General features: G+C 44.8%; 1 protein-coding gene across 1 annotated transcript in view; it reads left to right on the top strand.

Annotated features, from left to right (window-relative positions):
- Positions 1 to 13,633, top strand: part of plch2a (phospholipase C, eta 2a) — a 231,998-nt gene that overhangs the window by 118,156 nt on the left and 100,209 nt on the right. Inside the window, exons 3-4 of the mRNA XM_052039505.1 lie at positions 1,715 to 1,861; positions 11,424 to 11,667. Of these exons, the coding sequence (XP_051895465.1) occupies positions 1,715 to 1,861; positions 11,424 to 11,667 (391 nt within the window). The remainder of the gene's footprint in view (positions 1 to 1,714; positions 1,862 to 11,423; positions 11,668 to 13,633) is intronic.

The raw sequence follows: 13,633 nt of genomic DNA, 5'->3' as shown, positions 1-13,633 counted from the left end.
GCTGCTTGTCTGATGACCCTGGAGGGGACTGTTCCCATTGAGAACAGGTAGAGATCCTCGCACTGTCTCAGTGGAGGTAGCGGACAGGAATTGACCGCACTGAGATCGAGTGGGCCTTTGTCTTGTTGGAAAGTTGAAAGGAAAGTTTCCAGCCCCTTCTGGCTGAGGAACCATGAGGAACCATGCACTGAAGGCAGTGGAGAACAGTTGCAGTCCCTCCATCAACCTGGCAACTTTAACATCCAGTTCTGTTCAGACTCCAAACTCCCTGACCCCCAGCTGAGTACACTGCAATGAAGGCTTCAATAGAGCAAGCATCAACAATTAATGCCATGATCAATTGACCAGTAAATTGCCAGCATGATAACAACAAGCCTTGGGGCCATGGCCTGACTTTCATCTGTTGATCAGCCTGAGGAATCAGATTGATTGTTACTTCAGTTTGTTACACTGTCACCTCCACCCACAGCTGTCCACCAGCCATGGGATATTTAATAGCTTTTAATATTATTTGTTTTTGGCCATTCAGCCAACAAGGGTGTGGGACCCTGGATCCTCACCCCAAAACTGCAGTCACTGCCCTTCCACCTAGACACTACCCCCCCTCACCCCACCCTCCGGATGCAGAGCCTCCCCTAACGTTCCCCCCAACCCACACCCACATCCCAGCTTAATCCAGGCAGCTATCATTGGTAACCAATCAGAAAGAAACACTGCACAGAATTTTACAGCAAGAAAGCAGACCATTTGGTCAGTCAGGTCCATGCCAGATTTGTTAGAGACTATCTTATATTTATGGACCTGATTATCACATTCCTTCACAAATGGAAACATTTCCTCTATGGCTGCCCTTATCCTGGTCTCATTTCAGCCTTTGTTAGGATATAGGAGAGCCAGCCTCTTACTCGAGCACCGTATCATCCTCCGAAATCTGCTTTGCTCCTTTGCCAGTAGCTCAGTATCCTGGAGACCAGAACTGTGCAGAGTGTGGTCTCACCAGAGTTAACATGCCTTTTCTATTTTTCACTTCTATCTCTCTGGAAATGAGCTCATGTTGTGGTTTAAAATTTTAAAGCATTGTTGACTGGTATTAACCTTTGACTTAACTAACCAATGAGAAACTGGAATGGGATTGGATTTTACTTTTCAACGACATTGTTTCCCTCTGGGCAAGATTGGAAAAAAGTGGGTTTTATTGTATAGCTGGCTATTGATACCTGCCCATTGAATTTTACCCCTTCATATTCAGCATTGCAACAAAAACATGGAAAGCCCAAGGGTCATGACTTTAAGCGAGGTATAATTGCACTGTCCCACAATGGTGGAACCCACAGCCAGCGACGCTTTTCATTGGCTGGAGTGTTGTTGACCAGAGAATAATTGACAAAAGTGCAGAGAAGGTAATAAGAAGTATTTTTTTAAATGAAGCATGTTATTGTGATCTGGATTAATTTGCCTGAAAGCAGAGGAAGCAGATTCAACAGCAACTTTCGAAAGGGAATTGGATAAATACATTTTTAAATTAATTTTTCAAGTGTGTAGACAAGGAAAAATTTGCACAGCGGTGGGTTAGGGGCTGTAGGAGGGTCTGATAGGAAAAGATGTGATGGGTTGTACAGTCTCCTTCTATGGTGTCTGGTTCTATATATTATTTGGTCAGTAGCTGTTTGAGTATTGGACTGATGGCTCTCTCTTCACCTCCCTCTCTCTGCAGTGGAACGATGTATGAGCTTGATGCAGGCCGGCACCCAGATGGTGAAGCTGAGAGGAAGCTCCAAAGGCCTGGTCCGCTTCTACTACCTGGATGAACATAAAACCTGCGTCAGGTGGCGACCGTCCAGGAAAAATGAGAAAGCCAAAAGTAAGTGACCATCATCATCAGATAGACCATAAAACAGCAGCCTCCACCACTCCCCACCACACACCTGCACATGCACATGGACACACACATGCACACACAGACACACACACACATGCGCACACAAGTGCACACACGCACACACACAACACATGTGCACACAAACGTGCACAACACACGTGCACAACACACACACATACACCATGAACAACTAGCTTTTACATAGCATCTTTTATGTCCTTGAGTCACCTGAAAACCTGCTTACCATCAATACATTCCTTTCAAAATGTTGTTGTTTTGTTCAATCATGGCAGCCATTTTGCACACAACATGATCCATTGAGAAGCATTATGTTAGGTGACTGACTAACTACAAAGAATGGCCACTGATGGAATACTAGTGCCATATGCAACATAAATTTGGTTTGGTGGTGGGGATAGTGTAGGAAAAGGTCCCAGGAACCTTCCTTGGAGATAAGGTGGTGGCGATGCTGGGAGCTGGGGAAGAGGTTCTTGCTGTTGATGTAGAAACATTGTTCTGAGGTGCTTCCCTTGGAGTAAGGTTTTCACAGGGTTCTGCTGGTCACTTGGCCCAGAATGTGTAAGCACAGGATTAATTATTCATGCTCATAATTACACAGGCACAATTGATTTGCCACCATGTGCCACTTTATAATTCATGAAGTCAATGGGTCTGCAATGTAAATAGGACTTTTTGGTTCAAAGTGAAGAAGATCCACTTATAAGAAAAAAGTTAAGGGAAGATGAAGTTTCAGCCTTGGACTGTGCTGTGTGGGGACACAGGCACCTTACTGCCATTTACCTGACCATCTCGAAACAAGCCTGTTTATGACAAGGTTTATGGTATATATAAATGACTTAGATGAAAGCATGGATGGGTGGGTTAGTAAGTTTGCTGATGACACAAAGATGGTGGTGTTGTGGATAATGTTGAAAGTTGCCAAAGGATACGGCAGGATATAGATCAGTTGCAGATGTGGGCAGAGAAATGGAAGATGGAGTTTAATAATCCGGGCAAGTGTGAGGTGTTGCACTTTGGGAGATCAAATGCAACGGGAAAGTACACAGTTAATGTCAGGACCCTTAACAGCGTTGACGTACAGAGGATCTTGGGGTCCAAGTCCATAGCTCCCTGAAAGTAGCCACACAAGTTCAAAGGGTGGTAAAGAAGGCGTATAGCATGCTTGGTTTTATTAGTTGAGGCATTGCGTTCAAGAGTCAGAAAGTTATGTTGCAGCTTTATAAAACTCTGCTTTGACCATATCTGGAGTATTGTGTTCAGTTCTGGTTGCCCCATTATAGGAAGGATGTGGAGGCTGTGGAGAAGATGCAGAAGAGGTTTACCAGGATGCTGCCTGGATTAGAGGGTATGTGCTATAAGGTTGGACAAATATATAGGTTGGACAAATTTGGGTTGTTTTCTCTGGAGCGGGAGAGGCTGAGGGGAGACTTGATAGAAGTTTATAAAATTATGAGAGGCATAGATAGAGTAGACAGCCAGTATCTTTTCCCAGGGTTGAAATGTCTAATGCTAGAGGGCATGCGTTTAAAGTGAGAGGGGGTAAGTTCAAAGGAGATGTGCGGGGCAAGTTTTTTACACAGAGAATGGTGGATTGCACTGCCAGGGGTGGTAGTGGAGGCAGATACGATAGAGGCTTTTAAGATGCTCTGAGATAGGCACATGAATATGCAGAGAAGGGAGGGGTATGGATCATGTGCAGACAGAAGGGATCAGGTGTCATCAGCTTAATTAGTTCAGCACAACATCGTGGGCTAAAGGGCCTGTTCCTGTGCTGTAATGTACTACGTTCTATTTTGGATGTATCAGCCAGTCCTGGGTGACCAGAGGGAAGGGGGACCTGCACCTAGAATCAATGAGACTCACTGTTTGTTGGGGAGATCCCACAGTTTGACCCAGTGCTAATGTCAGGATGCTCAGTGTCTTCAGGGTGATGGTAGATCCATGCTGCTCTTGGCAGGAAAAGATGGGTGTTTAGATCTGTTGTCAACTTGGGGAATTAATACAGGCCATCCTGGCCAAGCTTGGAAATAGACCATTTGTACACATGACAGTGTGATAAATGTCCAGGATGTCAGGGGGAGCTCCCCCACTCTTTGTTTAATTTGTGCTGTCCCATTTTATCCTTCCACCTGAGAAAGTAAACACGACCTCATTTAACACAAATCAAAAATATTGCAGTTGTTGGAAATCTGAAGTAAAAAGGAGAAAATGTGGAGAGATAATGTTTCAGGTCTGATCTCTGATCTGAAACGTTGGCTCTGTTTCCCTTTCCACTGATGCTGCTTGACCTGCTGAGTGGTTTCAGCATTTCCTGTTTCTATGTCAGACGTCATTTAGTGTCTCCTCTGAAAGACAGCACTCTGACAGGGCAGCACTCCCTCGGTACTGCCCTGAAGTTTCAGCCGAGATTATGTCCTTGTGTCTCAGGAATCGCATTCAAACCAGAGGCTGGAGGGTTGCCCAGAGCCACCTATTTCTGCAGAAAGAAGCAGAAAGACAGACTCAAAGGGAGGGAAGAGAAACCAGAAAGATACTTACAGAAGACTGGTGGGCTGTTCTTCCAGAAAGGATTTGAAAGGATGACTACAATGATTGTTTGCTTTCTTTGTTTTAAAATGCCCACCAGAAACTCTGCTGTCAGTTCACTCATTGTTACTCAGATGCAGTGACTGTTCCTGAGTAATTATTCTGCTGAACTGTAATCTATGGTTTATCCTTCAGCAGATTTAGCAAAAAAAAAGCCTGGTTATCACATCTGGGAGGCATTCCAAATGTGTTGTTTAATAAGATGCAGAGGAAATTGAAAATGAAAATTTTGCTGGGCCAGTAACCAGATTGGTCAGTGCGTGGGTAAACTGGACCCATGGCAAGTTAAGGGCAGGACTTTTATGACATGCATACAGAGGCACCATTAGAACATTGGACAAAGCTCAAAGAACGTGGCACCGGACAGACTCCCACCTCATTGGACTGGTCCATCCTTCAGACAGTGTTCCTGATCACAAATTGAGAGCTGTGGTGACAGGAGGAAGTCAGGGGTTGGAATACAGTTGTAACCTGCAACCTTAACCCTGAAGAAACCATCCACTTCATCTTTAAAATGAGGAAGGAGTTTGAAAAAGAAGACACAGAAAATAAAATTCTTCTGGAGGGGGCTACAAAACAGAGGTACTAATACAATGAGTCTGTGAGGGATAGGGGCATGGACTTCCTGCAGGTAATTATAAACAAGCACACCACAAGGCCCTCTGTCTTGTACCTAATAAACACCCCAAATAAACATTTGTATGCCCTATAATGTTCCAAAAGCATTCACGTGCATTAATAGACACATTAACATGTTTAAATACATAGAAAGGAATAATATTAGCTAACAAACTATTTCCATTGAAACTTACAACAGTGATCAGATTTGGAATTACAAGATACAACTGCGTGAACAACAATTTCTCTCTATTAGATCGATGCTCAGCAGGGAGCCACTTGACCCAAGTGGTCTAGAAACTGATCACCATATTTATTGACAATGGGTGGTTCCTCGGGGTGTATATGTGTATAGATATCTTTGTTAGAAAAAAGTCAAGATGGGATTTGGGGCCAACTTGTGAGTACACAGATCATCAGAGAGCAGATTAGTGGATAACCAGTATAGATCCAAGGCAGATCTTGCAGAATGCTGGCAGAGTGGAAGTTCTGTCACAGGTAGTAGTTGAGAGGAACACCCTGGATGCTTTTAAGGGTAGGCAAGAACACAAAGGTATGCTGATAGGTGAGAAGAGGGCTGGGAGAAGGCTCACATGGGCTGGAAACACCAACAGGAAGCAGTTGGGCCAAATGGCCTCCATCTGTTTCATAAAGTTCAATAAAAACCCTCTTCTGTGTGAGAAGGTGAGGATGTTCCATTGCTGGGATGGAGAGCAGGAGAGGTCTGATGATCTGAATACCGAGAATGATGTGGAAAATGTTATCTTCTCTCCTGTTCCTCAGTTTGTGGTAAATGGAAAAATTTGGGAAATGAAGATTGTTCCTAAAATGAGATTCGAAGAGATATCCCAACACAATCCGATTTCTTTCAAAACTCTTTTTCTCTGCACCAGCAGCCCAGCTCCTTCATTCCTCGATGAATTAGTGTGTTCCTTCTGACTGCCTCACCTGGGTTGGGATGCTCTCTGTTTTTCACCTTCAATTAGGAGAAACAGAAGAGTCAGCAACCTTGTGGAAATGTGATGGAAGTTAATTGAAGGGAAAGGGTTGAGTTGATGTTCCTCGAAGGGGCTTTGTAATTAAATAAACTGCTTATCCTTGAACTATTTAAGGCAAGAACTTAATTTCTGATCTGCATTTTGTTGTGTAGCCAAGATCACTGGTATTCCCTTGGCACAGATATTGATCCTGATAATAAAGAGAATGGTTTGACATTAAACACCTACTGAGCAACCCAATTATATCCTCTCATTTAGAAACATTTATCTTCCACCTCCATCATTTTGTTTCTTTTCTCATGTGAGACCTCCTGGTTTGGAAGGATGTTAAAAATGCGAGTAGGCCATTCAGCCCTTCAAACCTGATTTTCAATCTGAATCCCACTTTCCTGATTTACTCTCACAGGCTTTTTCTTTTGTCCTGACTCAGACTGTGGGCATTGCTGGCAAGGCTGGCTTCTATGACCCACCATCAGCAGTGGATCATGGGTCTACTCGTTTAACCCCTACAAGCCATGAGGGAGATTTCCTTTCCTCAAGAGAACGGTGTACAGGATAGGTCTCCTTGTGGCCAGTTTTACTGATACCAAACTTTTAATTCCAGGAGGTTAAACTGAATTGAAATTCTCAGTGGGACTTGAACTCAAGTTTTCAGTTGGATTCCAAGTCCAGCTCTCTTCATTCCTTGAACAATACGATGACCACATTGCTGCCCTCTGATGGAAAGGGGCTGTAGTTGAACTGATGCCTCTGACCTCTCTCAGGGATGCTCATTAATTGGAGGTGACCCAAACTTTCAACTTTAACCCTGCTCAGCAGAGAATCAATTGGGCTTCTCTTTAAGTATAATCTCGTGATGGACTGTAATGACGGCCAAGGACTAATTACTTATAGACATACACCACTGTAGCTTCTCTCTGGTGTCTCTCTAAGGTGCTGCTTGGATTAATGTGATGCCTCAGTATTGTAATTTATCCCTGATATACAAGGGAAGACAGTTTTCTTCATGGTAACAGGGATGAGGAGAGAAGTGGCAGTTGTTTTCCCGAGAAATGTTAGAAATATGAGGGGCTTTGAAAGAATTGATAGTGAGAAATTGCTTCCACTAGTAGAGGGGTCAGTAACCAGAAGACCAGAAGTCGATGAGATGGACTCTTGACCTCACAATCTACCTTGCTATGACTTTGCACCTTATTGTCTACCTGCACTGCACTTCCCTGTAGCTGTGACACTTTACTCTGTATTCTGTTATTGTTTTTATCCTGTACTACCTCAATGTACTGTGTAATGAATTGATCTGTACGAACAGTATGCAAGACAAGTTTTTCACTGTATCTCAGTACAAGTGACAATAATAAACCAATACCAATACCCAGGGAAAAGAACCAGAGGGTAGATGTTTTCTGTTTAGTAAAATGTTGGGACATAGAAAGGTGAACTAATACTGAAGGTAATTGATGTGCTGGAAGAATTGAAAGACAGTCAAGGAATGTATGAGACCTGATGAAGATATTTCAGGGAGAAAGGAGACAAGTTGAAACAGTGGGAAGATGTGGTGGCCAGGAGCAGGCTTTGTGGAGTCTGAGTAAATTATCCAAACCCAAGAAAGAAATGCCAGCTGAGGAGCTGAGGGTGTGGAAGAAAGGGAGGTCTCCTTCAGTAATAATGAAATATAAACAGAAAATGCTGGAAAAACTCAGCAGGTCAAGCAGCACCTGTGGGAAGAGAAACAGAGTTAATGTTTTAGGTCCAAGACTCTTTGTCAGAACAGCAGTCCCTGTCAGATCTCCTTCAACCCTGGGCTGGAAGCTTTGTTATGCTCTGCCGGGATGGATTAAAACATTTGAAGAGATAACTGTCTGCACCAGTGGGATGTTTGGGGTCTCTGTAAATGAAGGATAGATGGGCTTGGGTGGGTGGGATCTCAGACCAGGTTCTGCTAGTGATCGTTACATCATGACATTGCCCTCTTCACCAAGAGGATAACTTTACTCTGTGGTGTAAGCCATAATGAGTGTCAGCCTGGTCTGGTGGTGAAGGGGAGACAGTTTAACGCTCTGATTGAATGGGTGGACTTGGCCAACAAAAGTTAGAAGTCCAATTGTCTGGTTAGAAATATTAAAAGGTAATGGGAGGTTAATCAAGCCATTAACTCCCTATAGACCTTCCAGGTCGATGCCATGGTGGTTGCCTCATGGAATTAGGATGACTGTTCTGTGCACCAAGGTGACAAACACAGTGGCCTGGGACACCAGTGACATATTCCGGTTCTGCCAATGCTGCTCCAGGGAGGTTGTCTAGCACATGGACTCTTCTCGTAACATGTCCTAAGTCCTGTGCCCTTGTCCCAAACCCTAGAGGTGAGGCCTTTTCATGTTTTGGTCAAAGAACCATACTTGTGGGTGAGTATCGTTCCCTGTCAATCCAAATCATAGGTTCACACATCTGGAACCTGAAACTTTCTGATTCACTTCAATGACTCAGTGGGTAGCACTCTCACCTGTAATTCAGATGGTCCAAGTACTACTCCAGAGACCTGAGCACCCAGCCTGGGCTGATACTTGAGTGCAGTCTTGAGGAGTGCTGTCAAGAGATGATTTAGATGAGACATTAGACTGGGCCCTGGCTCTCCTCCCAGGCCACATGGTGAGCAGGAGTTTCCTCCAGGTTTACCCCTTGATCAGTCTCATTGAAGCTGACCAGCAGTGATGTTAATGTTTGTGGGAACTTGCTCCTTCTGTCATTTGTTGCTTTAGGTAATCACCAGCATACACTATAGTTCCCTCAGCTTTCCATTTCATCTCACACCTTGCTCTCTCACCCGTCTCTCCTTCACCCCCATCACCCAAACCTTCCCTCCCTCTCTCTCTCCTCCCTCAGCTTTCCTTCCCATTCTCTGTCCAATTCCTTTTCCTCTTTCCCTTCTTCCCTAAGGTTCAAACTTCTGCAGTCTCTATTTCATCTATTTTTACAACAGCCTATGGTTCTTCATCCTTTTTCCTTTCTTTTCCTCCCTCTCAATCCCCCCACCCTCTCTGCCCCTCGTTTTTGTGTTCTCTGCCTTCCCACTCCTTCCATCCCTCTCATTTTCACCCCTCCTTCTCCACTCTCTCCCCAACATCTCCTCTTTCCCCAACTTTCCTTTTCCTTCTCCTCCCCTTCCTTTCTCACCCTCCTCATTTTTCTCTACCTCTCTCCATCGCTTTTCTTCCCTTCCCCTCCCTCCTCACCCATCCTCCCTTCTCTCCCTCTGTCCATCCCCTTTAGCTCAGCCTGGGCTACAATAGGCTGTCATCGGCTGATATGACATCACACCAGTAGGATTACATCATTAACCACAGCTGAGGTCTCTGATAGTTGGTGCTCACTCTTTGAATGCAGTGTCACTTGTTTCAGAATTGCAAAGGGATTGGTAACAGGAACATCTCACAATACAGGTACCTAACAATGCCTGAAAAATGGTATAATTACTAAGTTATTAGCATGTACTTAGTCTGCAAGTCACAAGCTGTGGTGCAGTTGGGTGTAATGATGAAGGAAACCTCCTTGTTTTCGTCAGGCTGTAATCAGTAACAATTGTTTACAACATGCTGAAAGACTTATAAAAAAAACAGTAGTGTATTATCAGAGGGGGATTGCAAGTAACTAATAATAGAATTGGATGCCTATTTCTCTGGAATGCCATTGGCTGTCAAGTGGCCTATAAGTGGAACACATTGCCAAATATCAAGCAGTCCTGCTAGGTCATTAGGCCTTGGCTGGAAGGGTATCAGGAGTTGGGAATGGGACAGAGGTTTCATAAAGAGACTCATAACCACCTCCATATTTGGGAATGACCACTTTCTTTTGGACGCATGATTGGGAAGGAGGAATCAGCAGAGCTATGGAGGGAGTCGGCAGGTGGTTGAGCAGCCTCCAGCTGTGATGAAGGGTTTACACTCTTCAGCTTGAATGCGGGCAGGGCTTTATGGTTGTCAAGAATATTTCATCTGGTCCGTTATCCATGGTTTGCACCTCACCAATGCTGGATAATTAACGACTGGGCCTCGAGGGAGTCGCTGTGACAAGGAAGGGTGCAAGTTGTGGGAAATTATGCAAAACAGGAGAGGGAGGTGATCGCAGTCAAAATGCTGCTCCCCACCATCCAGTGGCCTGAGTGCAGGCCGACCTCTCCCATCCCACCGACCCGACCCACACACATCTGGAGTCAGACTGGTGAAAGGAAGACTTGCATTTATATTGTGTCTTTCACGATGTCAGAATGTCCCAAAGCCTTTTACAGTCAACAAGGCACTTCTGAAGTGTGTTCAGTTATGATGTGACCAGGCCACACACAGTTTCATATGATAAGGAGCAGATCATCCTGGATAAATATTAGAATTCCCCTGTTCTTTGAAATAATGCCGTGAGTTACTTTATGTGCATCTGAGGGAATGGATGAGATTTTGGTTTATTGCACATCCAACAGGTGGTCCAAGGGTTATGTTCATTGTCAATGGTATTTTTGTCCAGCAGGAATCGTGCCAGGATTCCACCAACACTGATGCCACTATGTTTTTGGAGGATGGATTTGCTCCTGCTTGTTAAGGCCAGGAAGTTTATGTCAGGGAGCTGAAGGCACTTCCTATAAGCAATCTCCACTAAGTCAGCTGCAGGCCAATACCTCTCTCTGTGGCCCTGACATTGCACTGTAGCTGGAATCTCACCCCGGCAGCACCACCCCTTGACCCCTCTTTTATTTCAGTGAGGTGTCTGTTGCTAAATTAAGTGTAATAGTACAGGAAATGGTAGCGACTCTTTATCAATCTGCACTGGCTTTGAAAATCAGTGCCGGAGACTGGGGTTCTAGCCCCTGTGCCTTCCAGTTACCATGGCAATGAGATTTGCTTATGGAAAGCTCTTTTACCATTAGAAGTGAAATTCAACAGAGGTGAAATTGGGAGCAGCTGATTCACGGCATGTAATGAGGCATTCAAATCCATCCATGACCTCGCTCCTTGTAACCTCCTCCAGCCCTACAACCCATTCATATCCCTGTGATCCTCCAATTCTGAATTCCTCCGCATTGTAGATTGGCACTGGTAACCAAGCCCTCTGCAGCCCAGTGAGTATTTAACACCCGAGCAATGTCAATCAAACAGGTCAGCTGTTTGTGGGGTTTACTGTGCACAAATCAGCTGCCATTTCATTGCACTGTGGCATTTCATTGGCTGCAATGCACATGGAGTCATGAAGAATGTGGTGTGATTGGAAATGCTCTCTGTTATCGCAGGCCTGTGCCTTCCATTGATAACGTGCCCTGGTCTCCTCTCTGTCTCCAGTCTCAATAGATGCCATTCGAGAAGTGTGTGAGGGGAAGCAGTCAGAGATCTTCCAGCGGTATCCAGACGGGACCTTTGACCCCAACTGTTGCTTCAGTATTTATCATGGGGACCACATGGAGTCCCTCGACCTGATTTCATCGAATGGCGAGGAGGCTCGAACATGGATTACAGGCCTCAAGTACTTAATGGCGGGGATCAGTGATGAAGACAGCCTGTCAAAGCGACAGAGGACACGCGACCAATATCCTTTCCTTTCCTTGGCCTTATGTATTACACTACTTTTCTAAACACTTTTAAAGACGTATGTGGAAGAGTGGGGCAGCTGGTGGAGCTGCTGTCTCACACCTCCAGCGGCCTGGCTTCAATCCTGACCTCCAGCGCTGTCTGTGTGGAAATTGTGAGTTCTCCTGTGACTGTGTGGGGTTCCCCCAGGTGCCCAAGTTTCCTCCCACATCCCACAGATGTATGTGGGTTGGTGGGTGAATTGGCCACTGTAAATTGATCCAAGTGTGTAGGTGAGTGGTAGAATCTGGAGGGAATTGATGGGAATGTGGGGATTAGTGTAAATGTGTGCTTGATGTTCACCAAAGATCCTGTTTCCATGCTCTATGATTCTATGAGTCTGATCTTAATTGCCTCGGAATATTTCCTTCTAATTTTGACAAGACAGTGGGAGAACCCTCAGGTTGCCAACACTGAAAAAGAATTCCAACAGGTTCTGTCAAGTTCAAGTTCCAGTTTATTGTTGTCACAGGCATCCATACACAGGGTAGAAATGCCATGAAAATTAGCTTTTTGCAGCAGCAGCAGCACAGTTCATTGCAAACGAGTCACATAACATAAACTTAAATTAACATAGTCACGAGTTACATGGCTACTCACTGCCAACCCTCTGCTTCTGCTGTTGATCACCTGATACATCCAGCCTCAGGATGAAAGCACTTCCCGTGGCAAAATGCACGGACAGCAAACTCATCCCCATCCCAGCTGAATGATCCTTGATGCTCGGTCAGTGAGAGCTTTCCCTCCATTTCCAAAATTTTTATTACCTGATCAAACAAAAGTGTTCAAATAAAAAATGAGATCTTTTTAAAATCCAGTGTTTTTCTCCTGGGCTTTTGCCCATTGATTGATCCTGGTGATTCTAGGAACCTCTATAACCAATCCCAAGTCAACTGGTGTGATGGTCCTGAGTCTGAGGTAAGATGCTCTTTAGAGCGTTCTTGCTTTCAGCTAGGAATAAACCCCAGAGTGGGCCACTGGTTGGCTCATACGGGCTTTTGCAACGACTGTGGTTATTATTTCAGGAGGAGAATTGAGGGGGAAGGGATAACTCTTTTGAGTAAAGAAACTAAGAAAGGAGGAATCTCCATCAGCTCCCCAGGTGTAATACAGTCAATTCCCTCTTATTGCTAATTTATCTTTATCACATGCTGTGTGCACAAGCTGGCTTGGTGTCACATTTGAGCTTAAATCAGCAATCAGGGAGCGATGCTGAGAACAAACGATTCGAGCCCTTAGCCAATAAAACTCAAACAAGGACACACATGAAATGTATGGTATATTGAAAGGGGGTCACCCTGGGTTTGTGGGTTGGGAACCAGCTAGTAACTTGGATTCTTGAGATCAGAATCTCCTCTCCAGGATCCATTGATTCGGAAATGGTAACTGTGTGTCAACATAAAAATTGGGTTGAAAAATTGGGAAGACTCTGCGGCCAACCTGCAACCATCATTCCAACTGATGTTGGACAGGAGAAGGTGTTCCTTCAGTTTTAAGGTAACTTTGTATTCCACTGGGTAGCTTACAACTCAATGGTGTGACCATTGAATTTTCCAATTTCAGGTAACTCACACCCCCCTTTTTTCTTTCCCAGTTCCATCAGTTCACCCAGTTCCGCTCTGCATTTGTTAACCTTTTCCATCCCTCCTCTCCTACCCTATGTGTCTCCCATCTGCCCACCATTCCCCTCCTCATCTGGTTGCACCTATCACCTACCAGCTTCTGTCCTACCCCTTCCCTGCACTCCTACATACTGGCCATCCTTTCTGTAACCCCCGCCCCCCTCCCCCAGACCTGATGCAGCTTCTCAACCCAAAACGTCGACACATCCCTTTTACCTCCTCAGATGCTGCTTGACCTGCTGAGTTCATCCAGTGGGTTATTTTTTGCTCCAATATCTATAGAATTTGGAAAAAGGTATTCAA

This window comes from Pristis pectinata, chromosome 26 (assembly GCF_009764475.1).
Source record: "Pristis pectinata isolate sPriPec2 chromosome 26, sPriPec2.1.pri, whole genome shotgun sequence".
Classification (NCBI taxonomy): domain Eukaryota; kingdom Metazoa; phylum Chordata; class Chondrichthyes; order Rhinopristiformes; family Pristidae; genus Pristis; species Pristis pectinata.
This window is presented reverse-complemented; position numbering and strand designations above follow the sequence as displayed.